General features: G+C 44.0%; 1 protein-coding gene across 3 annotated transcripts in view; it reads right to left on the bottom strand.

The window, feature by feature from the left end:
- The window catches only part of LOC119942307 (katanin interacting protein), a 174122-nt gene that overhangs the window by 83164 nt on the left and 68785 nt on the right, over nucleotides 1-22173 (bottom strand). For all 3 annotated transcript variants that reach the window (XM_038763019.1, XM_038763018.1, XM_038763017.1), the window contains exons 6-8: nucleotides 14490-14618; nucleotides 5656-5784; nucleotides 1694-1955 (exon numbers count right to left, since the gene is read on the bottom strand). In XM_038763019.1, coding sequence (XP_038618947.1) covers nucleotides 1694-1955; nucleotides 5656-5784; nucleotides 14490-14618 — 520 coding nt within the window. The remainder of the gene's footprint in view (nucleotides 1-1693; nucleotides 1956-5655; nucleotides 5785-14489; nucleotides 14619-22173) is intronic.

The following is a 22173-nucleotide window of genomic DNA, read 5'->3' on the forward strand; positions in this document are numbered from 1 at the left end:
ATTCTTATACCTGTATATATGTATATATGTTTGTACGTACTCATTACTCTATATATTTATTTATTTTACTTGTAAATATCTATTCTATTTATTTTATTTTGTTAATATGTTTGGTTTTGTTCTCTGTCTCCCCCTTCTAGACTGTGAGCCCACTGTTGGGTAGGGGCCGTCTCTAGATGGTGCCAACTTGGACTTCCCAAGCGCTGAGTCCAGTGCTCTGCACACAGTAAGCGCTCAATAAATATGATTGATTGATTACGCCGGCTCTGCCACGTGTGTGCTGTCTTATGTTGGGCAAGTCACAACTGCTTTGCGCCTCAGTTACCTCAGGTGTAAAATGGGGATTAAGACGATGAGCCCTATGTGGGTCAGGGACTGTGTCCAACCTGATAAGCATGTATCTACCCTAGCGCTTAGCACAGTGCCTGGTACTCAGTAAGCAATTAATAAATATCATCAAAGAAATAGCTCTGACTCTACCGGTTGGTCCTGGCCTAGAATACAGAGGCCACATCTGCTGCTGCTCTGCCCAGGGAAATTGATGTTGGGTAGGGACCGTCTCTATATGTTGCCAACTTGTACTTCCCAAGCGCTTAGTACAGTGCTCTGCACACAGTAAGCGCTCAATAAATACGATTGATTGATTGATTGATAACGGCAAAGCCAGGTGAGCTGGAAAGCGTATCACCCCTCTTCGGCCCTACCCCGTCACGCTTACGGTGAACAGGGTGGAATTTGATCACCTTGGTGGTGAGACCAAAAGTCATCTGCCCTGAACCTCAACCTCTTCCCGCCAAAGGTTGGCCTCATTCATTCAATCGTCTTTATTGAGCGCTTACTGTGTGCAGAGCACTGTACTGAGCGCTTGGGAAGTCCAAGTTGGCAACATATAGAGACGGTCCCTACCCAACAGCGGGCTCACAGTCTAGAAGTTCGAGACAGCCCCAGGAATAATATCCAAGGGGAGGTCTGAGGGGGTCAGTCAGCCCATCAATCATATTTATTGAGTGCTACTGAGTGCAGAGCACTGTTCTAAGCGCTTGGGAGAGTACGATGTAACAATATTAACATACACATTCCCTGCTCACAGCAAGCTTACTGTCTAGTTGGGGGGTCAACTCCAGCCGAGGAAAGATACGTCGTTCAATTTGACTTCTGGCAGTTGCTAAGCACTTACTACGTGCCAAGTACTTTACTAATCAAGCGCTTAGTACAGTGTTCTGCACACAGTAAGCGCTCAATAAATATGACTGAATGAATGAATACTAATCGCTGGCGTAGACAGCCAGGTCAGACACAGCCTTTTTCAACATCGGGCTCACCGCTCAACTAGGAGAAAGAATGGGTAACGAATGCCCATTTTACAGATGCGGAAACTAAGGAAAGAGGAATTAAGTGACTTGCCCGAGGTCACACAGCAGACAAATGGCAGAGCTGGGATTAGAAGCCTGGTCTTCTGAATTCCAGGCCCGGGCTCTTTCCGCTAGGCCACGCCGGAGCATTCCTAGCCCGTAAAAACTTCGGGGATACCTGGGCTGCTGTAGGAATGAAATCAATCAATATCGGTTCTGATTCCAGCTGTGAGGCCCAAAGAATTGTTTCAAGGCTGTGAGCAGGCCAGGATCCTCCGGGCAGTCCACAGATCCTTCAAATGTCAAGAGAAGTTATGCAATATTCAGGCCAAATATCTTACTTTTGGTTGCCGGATTAAATTCCAGTACAATGAGCGTATCTGGGCAGTGGGCACAGCATCTTCTTGCTTCCTGATTCCCAGGATCAGCCTTCTGAACTGACTTACTGCCGGGGAGAAGAAGGCGTCCGGAAAGGCCTGGCGTTACATCCTCTGGCTCCTGTTCTGCAATTAAGTCCTCTTCAACAGAGTCACACTCCTCGCCGGCGCAATCGTCTCCTCTCTTCTGCAGATTCACACTGAGCTCCAGGCTTTTTCTCAGTTCCTAATTCAATCCAGATACATTTTTAAAGACACAACCCGGGACTTGTGGGCCTCCTCCTTCGATAATGACCAATTATAGCAAAACGAAGGAGTCCCTTCTGGAGGCTAGGTAAAACACGGCTGCCAGGAATCGGAAAGTTTTGTAAATTCCTTAGCTGAGGAGCCCTCTTGGCATGCAGACTGTTTATACAAATCACAGAAACATCCAATTTCAGGTCGTTCAGGTTTCTGACAGGATGGTAGGGATAGAGGAAGAGGAGGAAGGGACCTAAAGGACACAGTGAAGGTCCACTCTGAAGTGATTTTGCTAGTTCTACAAATCCAGCACCTCTTCGGCTGCCAGGAAAGGACCAGGAGGTAGCCCCAACCACGTTGGGCAATGCAGAATGCCCTAATAATAATATTAATGGCATTTATTACGCGCTTACTATGTGCACAGCACTGTTCTGTATATATGTGTGTACGTATTTATTACTCTATTTATATGTATATATGTTTGTACGTGTTTATTACTCTATTTATTTATTTATTTTACTTGTACATATCTATTCTCTTTATTTTATTTTGTTCATATGCTTTGTTTTGTTCTCTGTCTCCCCCTTCTAGACTGTGAGCCCACTGTTGGGTACGGACCGTCTCTAGATGTTGCCAAATTGGACTTCCCAAGTGCTTAGTACAGTGCTCTGCACACAGTAAGTGCTCAATAAATACGATTGACTGATTGTTCTAAGCGCTGGGGAGGTTACAAGGTGATCAGGTTGTCCCACGGGGGGCTCACAGTCTTAATCCCCATTTTACAGATGAGGTAACTGAGGCACAGGGAAGTGAAGTGACTTGCCCAAAGCTGATAAGGGGTGGAGCCGGGATTTGAACCCATGACCTCTGACTCCAGAGCCCGGGCTCTTTCCACCGAGCCATGCTGCTTCTCCTAACGCTTTTTCTCTCCTTCTAAAATTTTGATTCAAAGTATATGTTAAAGGCACTTTGCCTATTATGGAGAGCATCTTGCTTTCAGTGATTTTCAGATCAGCTCCATACAAAGCTGCATGGCTGTCACTTAACTTCTCTGGGCCTCAGTTACCTCATCTGGAAAATGGGGATTAAGACTGTGAGCCCCACGTGGGACAACCTGATAACCTTGTATCTACCCCAGCACTTGGAACAGTGCTTGGCACATAGTAAGCGCTTAACAAATACCATCATCATTATTATTACTATTATTGCAGCACTGTCAAATGAGAACTTGGAGGAATGGAGCCCATCCAAACCTAATCTGTGGCTGGTAGGGATATGTTTCTGCTCCACAGGAAAATACAAATGCCCCCAAAATCCCTCCCAAAAGCATTTTCCAGAAAACTAAAAGGGAGTATTACTGCGCTCTCCTAAAAGAGACTCCTCCCTCTGAGATGATGTGTTTTTTCCAAAGTGTAACAATCTGCCCTCCTTAACAGCTTGTACTTCCCAAGTGCTTAGTACAGTGCTCTGCACACAGTAAGCGCTCAATAAATATGATTGATTGATTAACAAAAAATCCCTATCAAATCTCCTACGCTTGAGAAAGATGGTTTAGAGACAATGGGCAAGTATCAGCAACCACTGGAAATCTAAATTCCAAGGACTTCTGAGGCCAAGTCCTTGGAATTTTGATTTCCAGTGGTTGATTTCCACATGCCCTGTGTTGATTCTTTGGGACCTACGAGGTAGTTCTGCATTATCAACTTGCCCAGTGCTTAGAACAGTGCCCTGCACATAGTAAGCACTTAATAAATGCCATCCTTATCGTTATTATTATCAACTGACATCTTATTAGCTGGACCACAAATGGCAAGTGAGAAACTGGACTGGAGTGAACGTTCCAGCTCCGGTTTTCAATTTTACCTCCCTTTAATTACATCCTGGGCCACCAGCTGGGAAGATTTTCTAAGCGGCGGATCTAACTGGGTACCTCAGCTCTCTGATTTTTTTTAATCTGCTCAGATTGTTTTGGAAGCCCAATCTTTTCTTATTGCTACAACCTTCTGGGTTCTCATTACTTTAGGTTTCCTTCTATTAATCTTTCCCAGAGATGTATTGATTTTTGTTGTATCTTAGGCACAACTAGAATCCAGTCTGGGTGGTCTGTTATTATGGAAAATGGCATATCTGCCTAGGGGAAGACTAGGTATTTTCTTTCCAGCTGTGATTCCATTGACTCAACGGTCATTTGTTAGTTTTCAAAGGGGAATGCAAAGAGAATCCTAATCTGGTTTTCTATACGAAAAACACAAATTGTCAGATTTCACCATTTCAGAAGCTGCTGTATAAAAAAAATCGAACAGGTTGAAGAAACAGCAACCACATCATCTCCTGTCTAACTCTAAATTTTAAAAAGCAACGCAATCTTCACTCAGTTCCTTCCCTCGAATATATATTTATCTACTCCGTCTGTGATTCACGGAGTAGCTCTTCTTGCATTAAATCCTGTTTGCTCTCTAGGTATACATTGGTGGATTTTTGCCATTTTCTTATTTTATTTTGGCAGAAGCTCTGGAGTCACTGTTAAGCAAAGAGTAGGGTCTGTTGCTTGCACATAAATTCTCTTCTCGACTTCTCTAGGTCTTTGTCCCCGACAGCATTTTTCACGGGAGGTCCTATTGTGGATTCACTCGGCAAATACTTGTCTTAAAAGTGTTCTTCTGTCACTTTTTCAGGCGGCATGGAAGCGTAAGTGTTAGACTATTTATACATCTTTCCCCTGGGAAATGTTAGAGTAATATTTTCCATACTAGTCTGGGAAGCAGCGTGGCCTAGTAAAAAGAGAATAGGACTGCAAGTCAGAGGGCTCGAGTTGTAAGCCCGACTCTGCCACTTGTGACCTGGGCTAAGTCACTTAACTTCTCTCTTCAGTTGGTAGGGACTGTCTATGTCGCCAACTTGTACTTCCCAAGCGCTTAGTACAGTGCTCTGCACACAGTAAGCGCTCAATAAATACGATTGATTGATTGATTGATTCCCTCAACTGTAAAATGAGGACTCAATGCTTGTTCTCCTCCCTTTTAGACTGTGAGCCCCATGAGGGACAGGAACTCTGCCTGACCCGATTAACTCTAACACTTAGATCGGTGCTGGACACACACGAAGCGCTTAACAAATACAATTAAAAAAAAAAAATAGCCTCTGGCAGGACAGGGAGAATCACGGAAGCATTTTCAGTTCTTCAAGGGGCTAGCGGTTTTTGGAATAAAGAGATTTTTAGACTAGATTCTCGTCTAGGATCAGGTGTGCACTGACTACTTAGAAGCAGCATGGCTCAGTGGAGAGAGCCCGGGCTTTGGAGTCGGAGGTCATGGGTTCAAATCCATGTCAGCTGGGTGACTTTGGGCATGTCATTTAACTTCTCGGTGCCTCAGTTGCCTCGTCTGTAAAATGGGGATCAGGAACTGTGAGCCCCCCGTGGGACAGCATGATCACCTTGTAACCTCCCCAGCGCTTAGAACAGTGCTTTGCACATAGTAAGCGCTTAATAAATACCACCATTATTATTATTATTTTTTTCTTTGATATTTATTGTTCATACTTTTGTCTGCCTTAAGCAGATCTGGGTCCAAGAACCAATTCAGAAAAGTGGCCTGTGACGTAGGCTGATTGTGCCAGTGCCTTTACTGCCTGATTCTTTTTATCCATTCCTGGTCTTGACTTATATGTCGAACAAAGGATCTTACCGTCACATCATGGAGGGTTAAAAGTATTTTTTCTTTATCCACATCACTCTGGGTGATTGAGTGACCATCTGTATTCAGAAGGGAAAAATTAAAATCGCAGGGGGTGCTGTTGCTTGGAGACCTGGGATTCTAGAAACAGAAATACAAAAAGGTGCTTTGTCAGACTCACTCACCTCTGCTCCTGAAGTTACAAACGGCACGCCCTGCACAGCAACTGCCCTTTATTTCACTGAAAGTAATAAGGAGACCAAACGGAAGCAAATCCACTTGTGACTGACTATGGACGTCTGATGTCAGCCCTGGAAGAAGTAGTAGTTCATTTGGCTTCTAAGAGATTTCTGAAAATCAAATTGCAAGTTTATGGAGTTGGATTTCAATGCAGTTGGACAGTCAAGTGGGAGAGCTTCTCGAAATTTCTTTTTAAGTTTATGTGCCATTTCTCTTAGCAATGTATTTAAATAGTCAGCTTTTCCTCCACATTTCTGCAATCTTCCCCCTTCCTCTCCATCCAAACTGCCGCCACCCGGTCCAGGAGTGAATCCTGCAGCCTCCTTACTGGTTTTTAGGCATCTGGGCTCTCCCTGCTCCAATCCCTATTTCACTCTGCTGCCCGGAATGGCATTTAAAACTTCACTCTGCACACTTATTTCCCATCCTTAAAAGCCTTCAATCATTGCCCATTTTTCTCTGCAGCAAATAGAAACACTTGGCCATTGTCTTACGGTACACTATAAGATCTCTGATTCTTATTCCCTCTCTTCTCCTACTACATCCTAGTTCACACTGTCCATTCTCCCCATGCTCCCCCTTTCCCTGTGCGTCATTCCTGATTTTCTCACCCCTATCCCCTGGCTCCCAGCCTACTTCCTATCTCATGGCTCAGTGGAAAAGAGTCAGAGGTCAGGGGTTCAAATCCCAGCTCTGCCAATTGTCAGCTGTGTGACTTTGGGGAAGTCACTTCACATCTCTACGCCTCAGTTAACTCATTTGTAAAATGGGGATTAAGGCTGTGAGCCCCCCGTGAGACAACCTGATCACCGTGTAACCTGAACAGTGCTTTGCACATATAAGCGCTTAATAAATGCCATTATTATTATTATTCAAATCGGCCAGACCATAACGTTTCCCTCCTTCAAAATCCTTCTCAAAGCCCACCTCCAGGAAGCCTTCCTTGATTAATTCTTCTTCTCTTCAAGATCCGACCTCTCTACTGACATTTTAACACCCGTTGTTGGGTAGGGACCGTCTCTACATGTTGCCAGCTTGTACTTCCCAAGCGCTTAGTACAGTGCTCTACATAAAGTAAGTGCTCAATAAATACGATTGAATGAATGAATGAACACCTTTGCTCCTCCTTAACATTTGGCACTCACAACCTCTCACTGCATGTTTTGTACATATTAATTTACATAGTCTATTATTTGAGGACTTCTTCCTATTAATCAATGTATTCATTGAACACTTACTGTGTGCAGAGAGCACTGTACTAAGTGCGTGGGAGAGTTGGTAATAATAATAATGATGATGATGGCATTTGTTAAGCGCTTACTATGTGCCAGGCACTCTGCTAAGCACAGGGGTGGATACAAGCAAACTGGGTTGGACCCAGTCCCTGTCCTGCGCAGGGCTCACGGTCTTCATACCCGTTTTACAGATGAGGGAACTGAGGCACAGAGAAGTGAAGTGGCTTGCCCAAGTCCACAGAGCAGAGAAGTGGCAGATCCAGATTAGAACCCACCACCTTCTAACTCCCAAGCCCGTGCTCTACCCACTAAACCATGCTGGTAGACACACTCCCTGCTCTCAAGAAGCTAGTTATAACATTAGTCATTAGTTATTACATTATAATTACATTATAACATTAGTTATAACATTAGTCATAACATTATGTCTCTCCTGTTAAAATATAGGCTTCTTGCAGGTAGAGATCACGTCTTCTAACATCACTTAACATCACTTACTCATTCAATAAATACGATTGAATGAATGAATGAATCACTGTATTCCCCCAAGGGTTTAGCGCAGTGCTCTGCACCCAACAGGCGTTCAATAAATACAACTGATTGACTGATGGTGAGGAGTTCTGCAAAACTGTTACCTCTCAAATCTGATGGAGGGGAAACCAAATAACAAGAATGAGAAAAAGTGATGAGGAAATATCAGGTAAGGTTAGGGGAAGTTGTAAGACCGGACAGTAATAACAGTAGAAGGCCTTAATTATTTTTAAATGCACACGTAAACACACACACTGAATAATGCTTTGGGAAGAGAAGTAGAGGTAAGGTTTGGGGCTATTGGTAGTAGCACTTTTTGAATAACCAGTTTTTTTATGTATTTGTTAAGTGCTTACTATGTGCCAGATGTCGCACTGTACTCAGCACTGGGTTAGATACAAGCTGATCAGGTTGGCACTGTACTAAGCTTTGGGAAGTACAGAAAAATGAAGTGGCACATTCTCTGCTCATGAATAGCTTCCACTTTAAAGGTAAATCAATCAATCAATCAATCGTATTTATTGAGCGCTTACTGTGTGCAGAGCACTGGACTAAGCGCTTGGGAAGTCCAAGTTGGCAACATATAGAGACAGTCTCTACCCAACAGTGGGCTCACAGTCTACACGGGGGAGACAGAGAACAAAACAAAACATATTAACAAAGTAAATAGAATAAATATGTGCAAGTACAATAGTAAGACCAACAGAAAAACATTTACAATTCGAGAGGTCAAAAGTGAAGTGGACATATGTACACGAGTGTGAAAGAGGATGTAAATAAGTTCATAAATGCTAGAAAAAAAGATGACAAATGACTGTTTTCTAAAACCAACACATATAATTGGCCAGGTTTCATTCTGATTAATAAGAAGGACTTGGTAGTGGAAGTCTGGGCGGAAGAGCCCCTCTGTGATAGAGAAGCAGTGTGGCTCAGTGGAAAGAGCCCAGGCTTTGAAGTTAGAGGTCACGGGTTCAAACCCCAGCTCCGCCGATTGTCAGCTGTGTGACTTTGGGCAAGTCACTTCACTTCTCTGTGCCTCAGTTCCCTCATCTGTAAAACGGGGATTAAGACTGTGAGCCCCCCCGTGGGACAACCTGATCACCTTGTAACCTCCCCAGCGCTTAGAACAGTGCTTGGCACATAGGAAGCGCTTAATAAATGCCATCATTATTATTTAATAGAGGCCACAACTCAGTAACACTGACCATTCTTGCTACGGAGAAAAATCCCAAAAACCCCCCACCACAATGCAAGTCTTAAGAAAAAATCTCAAAGGGGATAGCTTTAAAAAGCTAGTAATTACTAAACCCCTGGAAGCCGTAAAAATCCCCCAAATTTTCGAGGCTCACGGTTTTACCAGATTTTCCAGGCTCAGGTGAGGCACAAAACCTTCCTTTCTAAAAACTCCCTCAAAAAACAGGCAACTCAACCAGAAGCTGGAGTGGAATGGTTATCTGACAGGATAAAAGATATCATCAGAGGGAGGAGGGAATGCTTCAGAGAACGGAAAGCTCATCTGAGGGAGAACAGGATATTAGGTGGCCCCAAATGGAGTTTAAAGAACACCCTGCAAGGGATGCCACTGATAGTAATAAAAGGTTCTTCAAATATATCAAAAGCAGGAAACCAGATAGGAAATCAGCAGAGCCACTTGATGCTCATGAGTTGGAAGGGGTAATCAGGGATGAAAAGGAGATAGCTGAGAAGCTCAGTGAATTCTTTAGTTCAGGCTTTATTGAGGAAGATGTCAGAGATTCTCCCACCCAAATTGGTTTTCGGAGCAGAAAGATAAAAGGAACTAAATCGGAGGATGGTGACCCCACTGGGTGGTTCACACCAAAGCGCTTAGAACAGTGCTCTGCACACAGTAAGCGCTCAATAAATACGATTGATGATGATTAGAGAAGCAGCATGGCGTAGTGGATGGGAGCCAGAAGGTCGTGGGTTCTAATCCCAGCTCCGCCACTTATCTGCTGTGTGCCCTTGGCCAAGTCACTTCACTTCCCTGAGACTCGGTTACCTCATCTGTCAAATGGGGATTGAGACTGTGAGCCCCACGTGGGACAGGGACTGATTTGCTTGTATCCACTCCAGCGCTGAGTACAGGGCTTGGCACATAGTAAGTGCTTAACAAATACTATAATTATTATTAGTATTACCATTAGCACTCATGTAGGGGAAGCGGCGTGGCTCAGTGGAAAGAGCATGGGCTTTGGAGTCAGAGGTCGTGGGTTCAAATCCCGGCTCTGCCACTTTTTTTTTTTAATTGGCATTTGTTAAGGGCTTACTATGTGCAAAGCACTGTTCTAAGCGCTGAGGAGGATACAGGGTGATCAGGTTGTCCCACGTGGGGCTCACAGTCTTCATCCCCATTTTACAGATGAGGTAACTGAGGCCCAGAGAAGTTAAGTGACTTGCCCAAGATCACACAGCAGACATGTGGCAGAGTCGGGATTTGAACCCATGATCTCTGACTCCAGAGCCCGTGCTCTTTCCACTGAGCCATGCTGCTTCTCTTGCTGCCACTTGTCAGCTGTGTGACTTTGGGCAAGTCACTTCACTTCTCTGGGCCTCAGTTCCCTCATCTGTCAAATGGGGATGAAGACTGTGAGCCCCCCGTGGGACAACCTGATTACCTTGAATCTGCCCCAGTGCTTAGAACAGTGCTTGGCACATAGTAAGCGCTTAACAAATACCAACATTGTTATTATTATTATGTATTCATACTCTTCTTCAGCTACATTATATATAGCTACATAATGATAAATGGCATAAATCAACTTATGAATGGTTACCCTTTTATTCGTCTTTTTTATCTACCGGACTTCTTTTTCACTGCTACTTCTGTCCTTGTTCTTCTTCCTGTTCCCACTATTCATAAATAATTACGTCTTTAGACGCCCCCCACTAGATTGTAAATTTCTCAAATGCAAAAACTGCAATGCTTGCTTCTGTTGAATGCTCAGAACAGTGCTTGACATATAGTGAGCACTTCACAAATTCCACTAAAAAAAGCTCCCAAATGTGCAATGCTCTGCACCCAGCAGTTGAAAAAATAAATATCATTTATTGGTTAAATAACTAGGTATAAATAAATTAGTGGGACTGGTTGGTGTCTACATGAGAATTCTGAAGAAACTCAAAAAGGAAGTGGGCAATCCGTAAGGGGTTATGTAACATATTTTTATAAATGGCCACTATATCAGGGGACTGGTGGATCACCAGTATGATTCACCTATAAGAACGACCCTGGGAAGTTTTGACTGGCAAGTTTTACTTCCATTCCTGACAAGTTTGAAGACTCTATGATTAAGTTTAAGATCAGTGAGCCCTCTGAAAAATCCGTTTTAAATAGAGATAATAGATCTGAAAGCAGGAAAAGCCAATGTGGATATATATACATATGGGAAAATCATACCTCAATCATATTCTGCAGTTCTTTGAAGGGGTCAGTTAGAAGAAAACCAGTGAACATTAAATATATAGATTTTCAAAAGGCCTCAGACAATATTCCACATCAAAAAAAAAACCCCTTCAAAACGCATGAGATTGAAGGGAAAATTCTTTCAAGGAAAGAAAATCGGCTAAAATACAGGAAGCTGACGATAAAGAAAAATGACGACTTTTCTTATTGAGGCAGAGTAAACAGGCAGGGGTCTGAGGGATCGGGACTCAGCTGGTTTAACATCTTCATAAATGATCCCTAAATTGGCGGTATGTGGTAAAATCTCCAGGTTTGGAAATACTATGCTCTTCCCGGGATGAAATTCAGTGATAATGGGAATAAACTGTTAGCGGACCTCACACAGCTGAGTAAGAGGGCCAAACAACAGCAGATAAGCTTCACTGAGAGCAACTGCAAAGTAATGAAATCATCGTTGAATTGAGCCCTGGTCCAAGAATTTAAGAAATAAAAAAACCAAGGACTCCCCTTTCCTCCTCCCAGGCCCTCCGTGAAGCTTTCCTCAATTAATTCACAACACCCCAGTCATATCTATTTATTTTATTTTGTTAGTATGTTTGGTTTTGTTCTCTGTCTCCCCCTTTTAGACTGTGAGCCCACTGTTGGGTAGGGACCGTCTCTATATGTTGCCAATTTGTACTTCCCAAGTGCTTAGTACAGTGCTCTGCACATAGTAAGCGCTCAATAAATACGATTGATGATGATGATATCGAAAACCTACTCGGAGTACTTGGTGTTTTACCCTACTCTCGGCACTTAGGTACATGTCCTTTTTTATTTATATATTTGTTCATTCAATTGTTTCCTCGGCTCATCCTGATGCTCGTTCTTCTTCCCACTATATCCTTTTCCTAATTCCTGCTTCCATTATTTCTAAATAATATTTGTGGATCCGTCCCATTATTCTGCACGCCTTTGCAGGGCCATGAGACTTGTATCTTGCTTCTTTTGAACTACCTCAAGGCCAACGGTGCAGTGCTTGGCTCTCAGGAGTTGCTCAAAGAACGTCGTTGAGCGTGAACCAGGGTGTAGTGGGAAAGAGGGAGGATAAGTTGATTGACTGATGCTTTGAAAGCCTTTAAACCAATGACCAGGAGTGTCTTCCTGATGCAGAGTGGAATAGGCAATAAGTGGAGGTTTTTTAGGAGTGGGGAGACGTGTGCAGAATGTCATTTTAAAAAAATAATCCGGCATGGTGGCGTATGGACTGGAGAGGAGACAGGATGGAGGCAGGGAGTACTCTGCAAAAGGATGATGCAAATAATCATCCTGGATGACTACTGAGAAGCAGCGTGGCTCAGTAGGAAAAGGTCATGGGTTCGAATCCCGGCTCCGCCACTTGCCAGAAGTTAAGTCAGTCTCTTAACTTCTCTGAGCCTCAGTTCCCTCACCTGCAAAACGGGGATGAAGACTGTGAGCCCCAACGTGGGACAACCTGATTACCTTGTATCCCCCCAGCGCTTAGAACAGTGCTTGGCACATAGTAAGCGCTTAACAAACGCTATTATTATATTATTCTTATCCTGGGCCAGCGTGGTGGGTGTGGGGATGAAGCGGAAGGGGCCCATCCTGGAAATATTGAGGAGGAAGAATTGACAAGATTTGGGGTCAGATTAAATATGGTGGTTAAAAGAGAGGGAAGGGTCTCTCAATCAATCGATCAATCAATCAATGAGTCATATTTATTGAGTGCTTACTGTGTGCAGAGCACTATACTAAGCCCACATAAATTACAGATACATACATAAGTGCTGTGGGGCTGAAGGAAGGGTGAATAAAGGGTACAAATCCAAGTGAAAAGGCGATGCAGAGGGAGTGGGAGAAGAGGAAATGACGGCTTAGTCGGAGAAGGGCTCTTGGAGGAAATGTGCTTTTCATAAGGCTTTGAAGGTAGGGCCAGTGATAGTCTGTTGCATATTCATTCATTCATTCAATCGTATTTATTGAGCGCTTACTGTGTGCAGAGCACTGTACTAAGCGCTTGGGAAGCACAAGTTGGCAACATATAGAGACGGTCCCTACCCAACAGCGGGTTCACAGTCTAGAAAATCTGGATTTGGATCAGTCTAGACTGTACTTTCCCAAGAGCCTAGGCAATGCAGAGAGAACAGTGAGTAGAGCGGGGAAATGAGAAGTTAGTCAGGGAAGGCTGCTTGGAGGAGAGGTGATTTTAGTGGGGCTTTAAAAATGTCGAGAGTAGTGATCTGCTGAATATGAAGGGGGAGGGAATTCCAGGGCAGAGAGTACATGCCCAGTACATGACAGAAGCAGCGGGGCTCAGTGGAAAGAGCCCGGGCTTGGGAGTCAGAGTTCATGGGTTCAAATCCCAGCTCTGCCGCTTGTCAGCTGTGTGACTTTGGGCAAGTCACTTCACTTCTCTGGGCCTCAGTTAACTCATCTGTAAAATGGGGATTAAGACTGTGAGCCCCCCGTGGGACAATCTGATCACCTTGTATCCTCCCCAGCACTTAGAACAGTGCTTTGCACATAGTAAGCACTTAACAAATGCCATCATTATTATTATTATCTGGATTCCATTTGCTGAACATCATTGTAGGATAGCAGAGTAAATGGTTATCACTCTACTATTTCCCCTACCCCTAATTTATTTCCATGCCTGGCTCCCCAGATAGACCGTAAGCTCCTTGTGGGCAGGGATACCCACAAGGGATACCCACAGTGTAACTCTGTTCCATTGGACTTTTTCAAGCACTCAGTACAGTGCTTTGAAAACTGTAAGTGCTCAGTAAATACCACTGATTGATTGGTGATGGTACGACATCAAGAGAAGCAGTGTGGCCTAGTGGAAAGAACATGCACTGGGAGTCAGAGGATCTGGGTTCTAATCCCTGCTCTGCCACCTGCCTTCTGTGTGACCTCGGGCAAGTCACTTCACTTCTCTGTGTCTCAGTTACCTCATCTGTAAAATGGGGATGAAGACTGTGAGCCCCATGTGGGACAGGGACTGTCCCCAACCTGATTATCCTCTATCTACCCCAGCACTCAGTACGGTGCCTGGAAGCACTCAACAAATACCATTAAAAAAAATGTTGCTGAAAACATTTTTAGCTTTCTTTACACTTAACTTGATTTTCAACTTTCATTTTTCACATGAAGTTTCGGTGCGCACTCAACTCAGATCAGCTTAAAAATGGAATACTTAGAAAGATTAAGATATTCAAAGAAATTATTAAGGAGGGCTGCTAGAATTAAACATGCGAATCGTATATAATGCAACGGCAAACTGCAAAGACAAACCAGCTGTATGAGGAAAGCAGAAATCCAAGTCTTCCAGCCACTTTATTTGCGCTGGCTGTTTGATTGTGCCCGCCCTCCCGTCAGAAGAACTGGGCAAGGATGCCGAGGCTGATTCATACCTGGAAACAATCACTAGGAGAGTCCTTTGTCTCCAGGTTCACACTTTCATATGGTTCAAAATCTTCTGGATAGTCAGGAGGGTCTATGTAGAGTCTAGGTCCTGATTCGGCTCTAATCTGTATAGACTTCTACAAATAAAAATTTAAACAGGTTTCAGTTGCGTGACTTTCACATGAAAATGGAAAAAATGCCATTCTGGGTCAGGCTAAAAGTCAATTCAGACTAATACTCTGTGTCTGCCAAGGCACCAAGGGAAGATGATTGTACTCCAAGGGATTGTGAACAAATGGTAAGATGATTGTACTCCATGATATCCACCCTTCCCACTCTGGAAGCACTTGCAAATATCCCATTCTTTTCCCCATTACATCCTAGACTTCTCTCCAATGCTTCAATGTGGATCCTCCCACCCCACCGCCCTCCAGCCCTACCTCCTTCCCCTCCCCTCAGCACCCGTATATATATATATATATATATATATATATATATGTGTGTGTACAGATTTATTACTCTATTTATTTTACTTGTACATATTCACTATTCCATTTATTTTGTTAATGATGTGCTTTAATTAGAGCTTCAATTCTATGTGTTCTGACGATTTCGACACCTGTCTACATGTTCTGTTTTGTTGTCTGTCTCCCCCTTCTAGACTGTGAGCCAGTTGTTGGGTTGGGACCGTCTCTGTATGTGGCCGACTTGGACTTCCCAAGTGCTTAGTACAGTGCTCTGCACACAGTAAGCACTTGATAAATATGATTGAATGAACGAATCTCTCGTCCTTGAAGGTAGCCACATTTTTCCTGAGCCTTTTGATACTATCTGCCAACATAATTCCTTGGGACAGACTCTCTTATCTCTGCTCTCTTCATCCCCCCCACCCCAACCGCCCTCCCTGCCCCACACGACTAAATATGATTTATTTATTGATTGATTGAATGAATGAACAATGAATTTCACATGTACTGAATCAGTCCTCTAGGCTGTAAGCTCATTGTGGGCAGCAAACGCGTCTGCTATACTGCTATATTGTACTCTTAAAAGTGCTTAGTACAGTGCTCTGCACACAGTAAGCGCTCCATAAAGAAATGCTCCATAAAAAATGACTGACTACTGAGCGAAGAATATCCGTTTGTCTATCTTTGAACCGGCCTCTTTCATGCTTCAGTTAGCTCTCTCTTAGACCTGGAATTATGCACGCGTTGGAAGGTCAGGGGACCACATCTCTTCCTCGAATGTATTTTCCCAAGTGTTTTAGAGCACAGTCGAAACTCAAAACCACAGACTGATCAATCAATTAATCACTCAGTGGCACTGACTGAGTGCCTACTGTATGCAAAGCACAAAACTAAGCACTTGGAAGACTAAAAAGTAACAGATTTGGTAGATGTGCTCCCTGCCCACAAGGAACTTATAGCCCAAAACACCAATTCCACGTTTCCTCTCTCCACATCCTTCGTTATTTTCTACATTTCAATCCTATCTCCTCACGGCCTTCATCTTCTCAATCTACCTTCACGCCCCCAATTTCTCGGTCCCTCGATCATTTTTGCTTGATCTCAGAAATGATTCATCATCGCAATCATCGGCATTGACTGCCTATTACGTGCAGAGTACGACGGCAGAAGTTGGGAGCGCATAATAAAAGTGGAAAAAAAAAGTATCTTCCCTCCGGAGCTTTCAGTCTAAGAGGAGACTGAAACTCTCCTAGAAACTCCTGTTTTGATTTTAGTGATCTGGAAGGAAATGCGGTTGTGTTTTCTTTCCAATAACGGACTCTGCCATAAGGATGAGGACGTGGATACTGATACCACATTAACTATCAATTGTCAGTTATGTTACATCATCAATCGTATTTATTGAGCGCTTACTATGTGCAGAGCACTGTACTAAGCGCTTGGGAAATACAAATTGGCAACATATAGAGACAGTTCCTACCCAACAGTGGGCTCATAGTCTAAAAGAATCCTTTTTTTTACATCTAATAATGGCATTTATTAAGCACTTACTATGTGCAAAGCACCTGTTCTAAGCGCTGGGGAGGTTACAAGGTGATCAGGTTGTCCCACGGGGGGCTCACAGTTTTAATCCCCATTTTGCAGATGAGGTAACTGAGGCCCAGAGAAGTGAAGTGACTTGCCCAAAGTCACACAGTAGACAGTTGGCAGAGCCGGGATTTGAACCCATGACCTCTGACTCCAAAGCCCAGGCTCTTTCCATTGAGCCATGCTGCTTCTGTTGGGTAATAAAAGAGAAGCAGCATTGCCTCATGGATAGGCCATGGACCTGGGAATCAGACGGACCTGGGTTCTAATCCTGCCTCTGTCACTTGTCTCCTGGTGACTGTCACTTCACTTCTCTGTACCTCAGTTACCTCATCTGTAAAATGGGGATTAGAACTGCGAGCCCCATGTGGGACATGGACTGTGACCATCCTGATTATCTTGTATCCACCCCAGTGCTTAGTATTATTATTATTATTATTATTAAGAGCACAAGCCTGTAAGTCAGAGGACCTGAGTTCTAATACCAGCTCTGCTCCTTTGCTCTGTGTCCTTGGGCAAGTCCAGCGCTTAGAACAGTGCTCGGCACAGAGTAGGCGCTTAAAAAATACCATTTAAAAAAGTCACTTAACTTCTCTGTACCTCTTTTTCTCAACTGAAAAATGGGGAGTGAGATTTACTCCTTTCTACTTACGCTTGCAGTGTATGTCTGCCTGCCATCATTAGCCTGTCAGACCTCTACCCGCTGTTGGGTAGGGACTGTCTCTATATGTTGCCAACTTGTACTTCCCAAGCGCTTAGTACAGTGCTCTGCACACAGCGCTCAATAAATACGATTGAATGAATGAATGAATGAATGGTGTCTCATTTCTATTGTCTGCTCCCAAATGCCTAGTGGAGGGAAATGATCAAAAATAAGTACTCCACGGCAGCAAGTGAAGCAAGGAGAAGCAGCATGGCTCAGGGGAAAGAGCCCGGGCTTTGGAGTCAGAGGTCATGGGTTCAAATCCCGGCTCCGCCAACTGTCAGCTGTGAGACTTGGGGCAAGTCACTTCACTTCTCTGGGCCTCAGTTCCCTCATCTGGAAAATGGGGATTAAAACTGTGAGCCCCCAGTGGGACAACCTGATCACCTTGTAACCTCCCCAGTGCTTAGAACAGTGCTTGGCACATAGTAAGCACTTAACAAATACCATCCTAAGCAAGTAATGGTATTCACGGAGCAATTATTGAGTACAGTGTATTGGGAAGTACAAGAGAAAATGAGACTCATTCCTTACCCACAAGGAGCTTACATTCTAATAGGGCAAATCAATCTATCGATTTTACTCTCCCTTGTGCTTCTTCAAAATTCCTCCTCCTCCTTTTCCTCAATGCTGCATAAATTCATTCAATCGTATTTATTGAGCGCTTACTGTGTGCAGAGCACTGTACTAAGCGCTTGGGAAGTACAAGTTGGCAACATATAGAGATGGTCCCTACCCAACAGCGGGCTCACAGTCTAGAAGGGGGAGACAGAGAACAAAACAAAACATATTAACAAAATAAAATAAATAGAATAAATATGTACAAATAAAATAAATAGAGCAATAAATACGTACAAACACATCATATTTGGTCTAAATGTTCCTGACATGTTGCCCGGCCAACACCTTTCCATTCCTTGAACAACCCTAACGGCTATTCATCTCCCTCCATATCAGACAGTCCTTACCATTGGCTTCAAAGCTTCATAAGGGCTTTCTCCATTTTGCGTTTCAGCTCTCTCCACCCACTACTCCCTAGCTTGCACAGTTTGTTCCCCCAGATTTAATTTTTAACCGTACCTCAGTCTCTCCATTCCTGCCTCTAACCTCTTGCTCAGGTTGTTTTCCCAGCCTGGAACTGCCACCATCCCCAAACCGACCACACCACAGCTTTTCCCAACTTCCAAGGCTTCCTAAAATCCTATCCCTCCAGGAAGCCTTCTCCAGTAACCCAACCCCACCCCTATACCCTTCATTCCTGTACCAAGCCCCTGTGCACTTCTGCGTATTTTATTCCTGAATTCATTATTTATTTGGATATTTCACCCTGAAGCATTATACTGTTTCCTTTCTATTCTGCTCTCACAATTTGCAAATTAATTTGGCCTGTCAGCCCTTGCTACATTTAAAAAATGGAGGGCAATAATCGTGGGTCTTGTTTCCCTTATACTCTCCCAAATGCTAAGCACAGTGCTTCGCATACAATAAACACTGATGATGACAGTGACAAGTCAACTGTTAACTGGGACAAAGAAAGACATCCTCTCCTCTCATCGTCTAATAGTTTTGACCTGAAGACCATCAACTCACTAAGCCCTACTTTTCCTCATCTCCCACTCCCTTCTGCTTTGCCCTGACTTATTCTCTTTGCTTTCTCCACCTGCCTACCCCCAACCCCAGCCCCACGGCACTTATATAGATATCTGTAAGTTTATTTATTTGTATTGATGTCTATCTCCCCTCCTCTAGACTGTGAGCTCGTTGTGGACAGGGATTGTCACTGTTTATTCTTATAATGTGCTTTCCCAAGCGCTTAGTACAGTGCTTTGCACACAGTAAGTGCTTAATAAATACGACTGAATGAATGAATTCCTCTGGGGGAAATTATCTGACAATTGCCATTCTGAAGTGAGCAGCATTTGTTTCATCAGTTGAAGTCTAAAAGTCCCTTTTAGACTGTGAGCCCACTGTTGGGTAGGGACTGTCTCTATATGTTGCCGACTTGTACTTCCCAAGCGCTTAGTACAGTGCTCTGCACACAGTAAGCGTTCAATAAATACAATTGATTGATTGATTGATTGAAGACGGATATATCCTGAAATATATAATAATAATAATAATGATGATGGTAGTTGTTAAGCGCTTACTATGTGCCAGGCACTGTTCTAAGCGCTGGGGGCGGGGAAGGGGGAATACAAACTAATCAGGTTGTCCCATGTGGGGCTCACACTCTTAATCCACATTTTACAGATGAGGTAACTGAGGCACAGAGAAGTGAAGTGACTTGCCCAAAGTCACACAGCTGACAAGTGGAGAAGCAGTGTGGCTCAGTGGAAAGAGCCCGGGCGTTGGAGTCAGAGGCCAGGGGTTCAAATCCCGGCTCCACCAGTTGTCAGCTGTGTGACTTTGGGCAAGTCACTTAATTTTCTGGGCCTCAGTGACCTCATCTGTAAAATGGGGATGAAGACTGTGAGCCCCACGTGGGACAACCTGATCACCTTGTAACCTCCCCAGTGCTTAGAACAGTGCTTTGCACATAGTAAGCCCTTAATAAATGCCATCAAAAAAAAAAAGTGGCGGAACCGGGATTAGAACCCATGACCTCGGACTCCCAAGCCAGGGTTTTTTCCACTGAGCCACGCTGCTTCTCTTGAAAAAAGAATTTAGACAGCATCTTGAATTTAACTCATGAAATTTATCGCTCGGCGCTCCCTGGACCATGGTTGGACAGTCTCAATTGCTGCTGGAAATCAGGGATGCTTTAAAGTAGAAGCAAAGTAATTGCTTAATTGGAGTGAATGTATTTTAGAGACGTTAAACAAACCCCTAGAAAATTGCTGGAAAACTAGCCCTTTCACTACCAATTTAAGGATAACAACTGATGAGGTTCATTAAGTCTGACAGCAGTTTGGCAAATGACTGCATTGCTTAACGGTCACGGGTCCCGTTGCAATCAGAAATCTTCACCCATTCAGAAAGAGAAGGATTTAAAGAACAAAACTGACCTCACAGGGTGTAAAGTGGGAATAAAAGGGCACACGTGACTACAGGCAAAATGCTAAATTTTGCTGCAGAACTGCCTCCACCGCATAATTTCTCCCTATTCCCATTTTTGAGGGGGGAATGAAAGGTTGTTTTCCGTAAGGCGCGGCAGTGACCGACCAGTGTAGGAAGACGAAAAGGGTCAGGACAAGCTAATTCTGCAGACACAGGCTTAGAGCTCGGGCGGGAGTTTCTTCAGTGAAATGTGCCAACTCCCAAGGTCAGAAGAGGAGCAGGGAGTGGAGTGACTCAATTAAGTGCGAATTGTGTGCAACACTTGGGAAAGTGCAGTTGAAGTAAGAGACTAAGGTTCAAATACCTTCTTATCTTCCTCTTCCTACTCTCCCCCTTCTTCTTCCTCTGCTTTTGTCTCCTGATTTCCTTAGCGTTAAATGTCACGTGACCCATCTTAGGAGCAAAATGCAAAAACTGGGGCAATTTATGCGAGCAAATCTGGTTCCTATAAGGGGTAGAAATATTGGGCCTAAGCAAACACTTGCAAAGGGTAGGTATCCTGCACTAAAATACGGTTTTCTTTGTTGATAAAGGATTGGCCTTCTATCTGTTGCTGGTTCCAGACTGTACCGCCTCCATCACCAAGCTTACACTGTTTCTGGGACTTCATCCCTCGCTAAATCTGAGAGCTCCCGCACCTCTAGCCAAGTTCAAAGTCCCCTACCACCTCCCTGCTACTTATCCTCACTTTTCTCCCACTACATCCCAGTTCATACGCTGGGTTCCCCTCAAAGCAACCTATTCATCTCTCCTACCAATATGGTCTGACTCCGTCCCTTCTGTCTCCATCACCCGCAGCAGACTACTGCTCTCCCCATTTTCAAGGCCCTTCTGAAATCCCCCCTCTGCCAGGAGGCCTTCCCTGACTAATATTTCATCCCCTATTTATCATCATCATCATCATCATCAATCGTATTTATTGAGCGCTTACTGTGTGCGGAGCACTGTACTAAGCGCTTGGGAAGTACAAATTGGCAACATATAGAGACAGTCCCTACCCAACAGTGGGCTCACAGTCTAAAAGGGGGAGACAAAACCAAAAATACTACAAAATAAAGTAGAATAGATACGTACAAGTAAAATAAATAAATAAATAGTGATAAATATGTACAAACATATATACATATATACAGGTGCTGTGGGGAAGGGAAGGAGGTATGATGGGGGGGATGGAGAGGGGGATGACGGGGAGAGGAAGGAAGGGGCTCAGTCTGGGAAGGCCTCCTGGAGGAGGTGAGCTACAAATGATGGCATTTGTTAAGCGCTTACTATGTGCAAAGCACTGCTCTAAGCGCTGGAATCATCTTTGTTCTGACGACTTGACACCTGTCCACACGTTTTGTTTTGTTGTCCGTCTCCCACTTCTAGACTGTGAGCCCGTTGTTGGGTAGGGACTGTCTCTAGATGTTGCCGACTTGGACTTCCCAAGCGCTTAGTCCAGTGCTCTGCACACAGTAAGTGCTCAATAAATACGACTGAATGAATGAATGAATGAATCTCCTCCCTGTACTGTCACCTCAGCGCTTCTTTCGACCCAATTAGGTTTTTACTTTGTCCATATAGCCCTGCTGAGCATTTTGTACGTATCTCCCTGCCAAACACTTTATACTTATCTCCCCAGTGAACGCTGTGCACGTAGCTCTCTGCCAGACACTTTGAACATCTCTCCTTTCGGGACATTTTGAACATATCATTTTCCAACTTAAGAAGTCCAAAACAGAACACCTGTCCACACGTTTTGTTGTGTTGTCTGTCTCCCCCTTCTAGACTGTGAGCCCGCTGTTGGGTAGGGACCGTCTCTAGATGTTGCCGACTTGGACTTCCCAAGCGCTTAGTCCAGTGCTTTGCATACAGTAAGCGCTCAATAAATACGATTGA

This window comes from Tachyglossus aculeatus, chromosome 21, assembly GCF_015852505.1.
Source record: "Tachyglossus aculeatus isolate mTacAcu1 chromosome 21, mTacAcu1.pri, whole genome shotgun sequence".
Taxonomy (NCBI): Eukaryota; Metazoa; Chordata; class Mammalia; order Monotremata; family Tachyglossidae; genus Tachyglossus; species Tachyglossus aculeatus.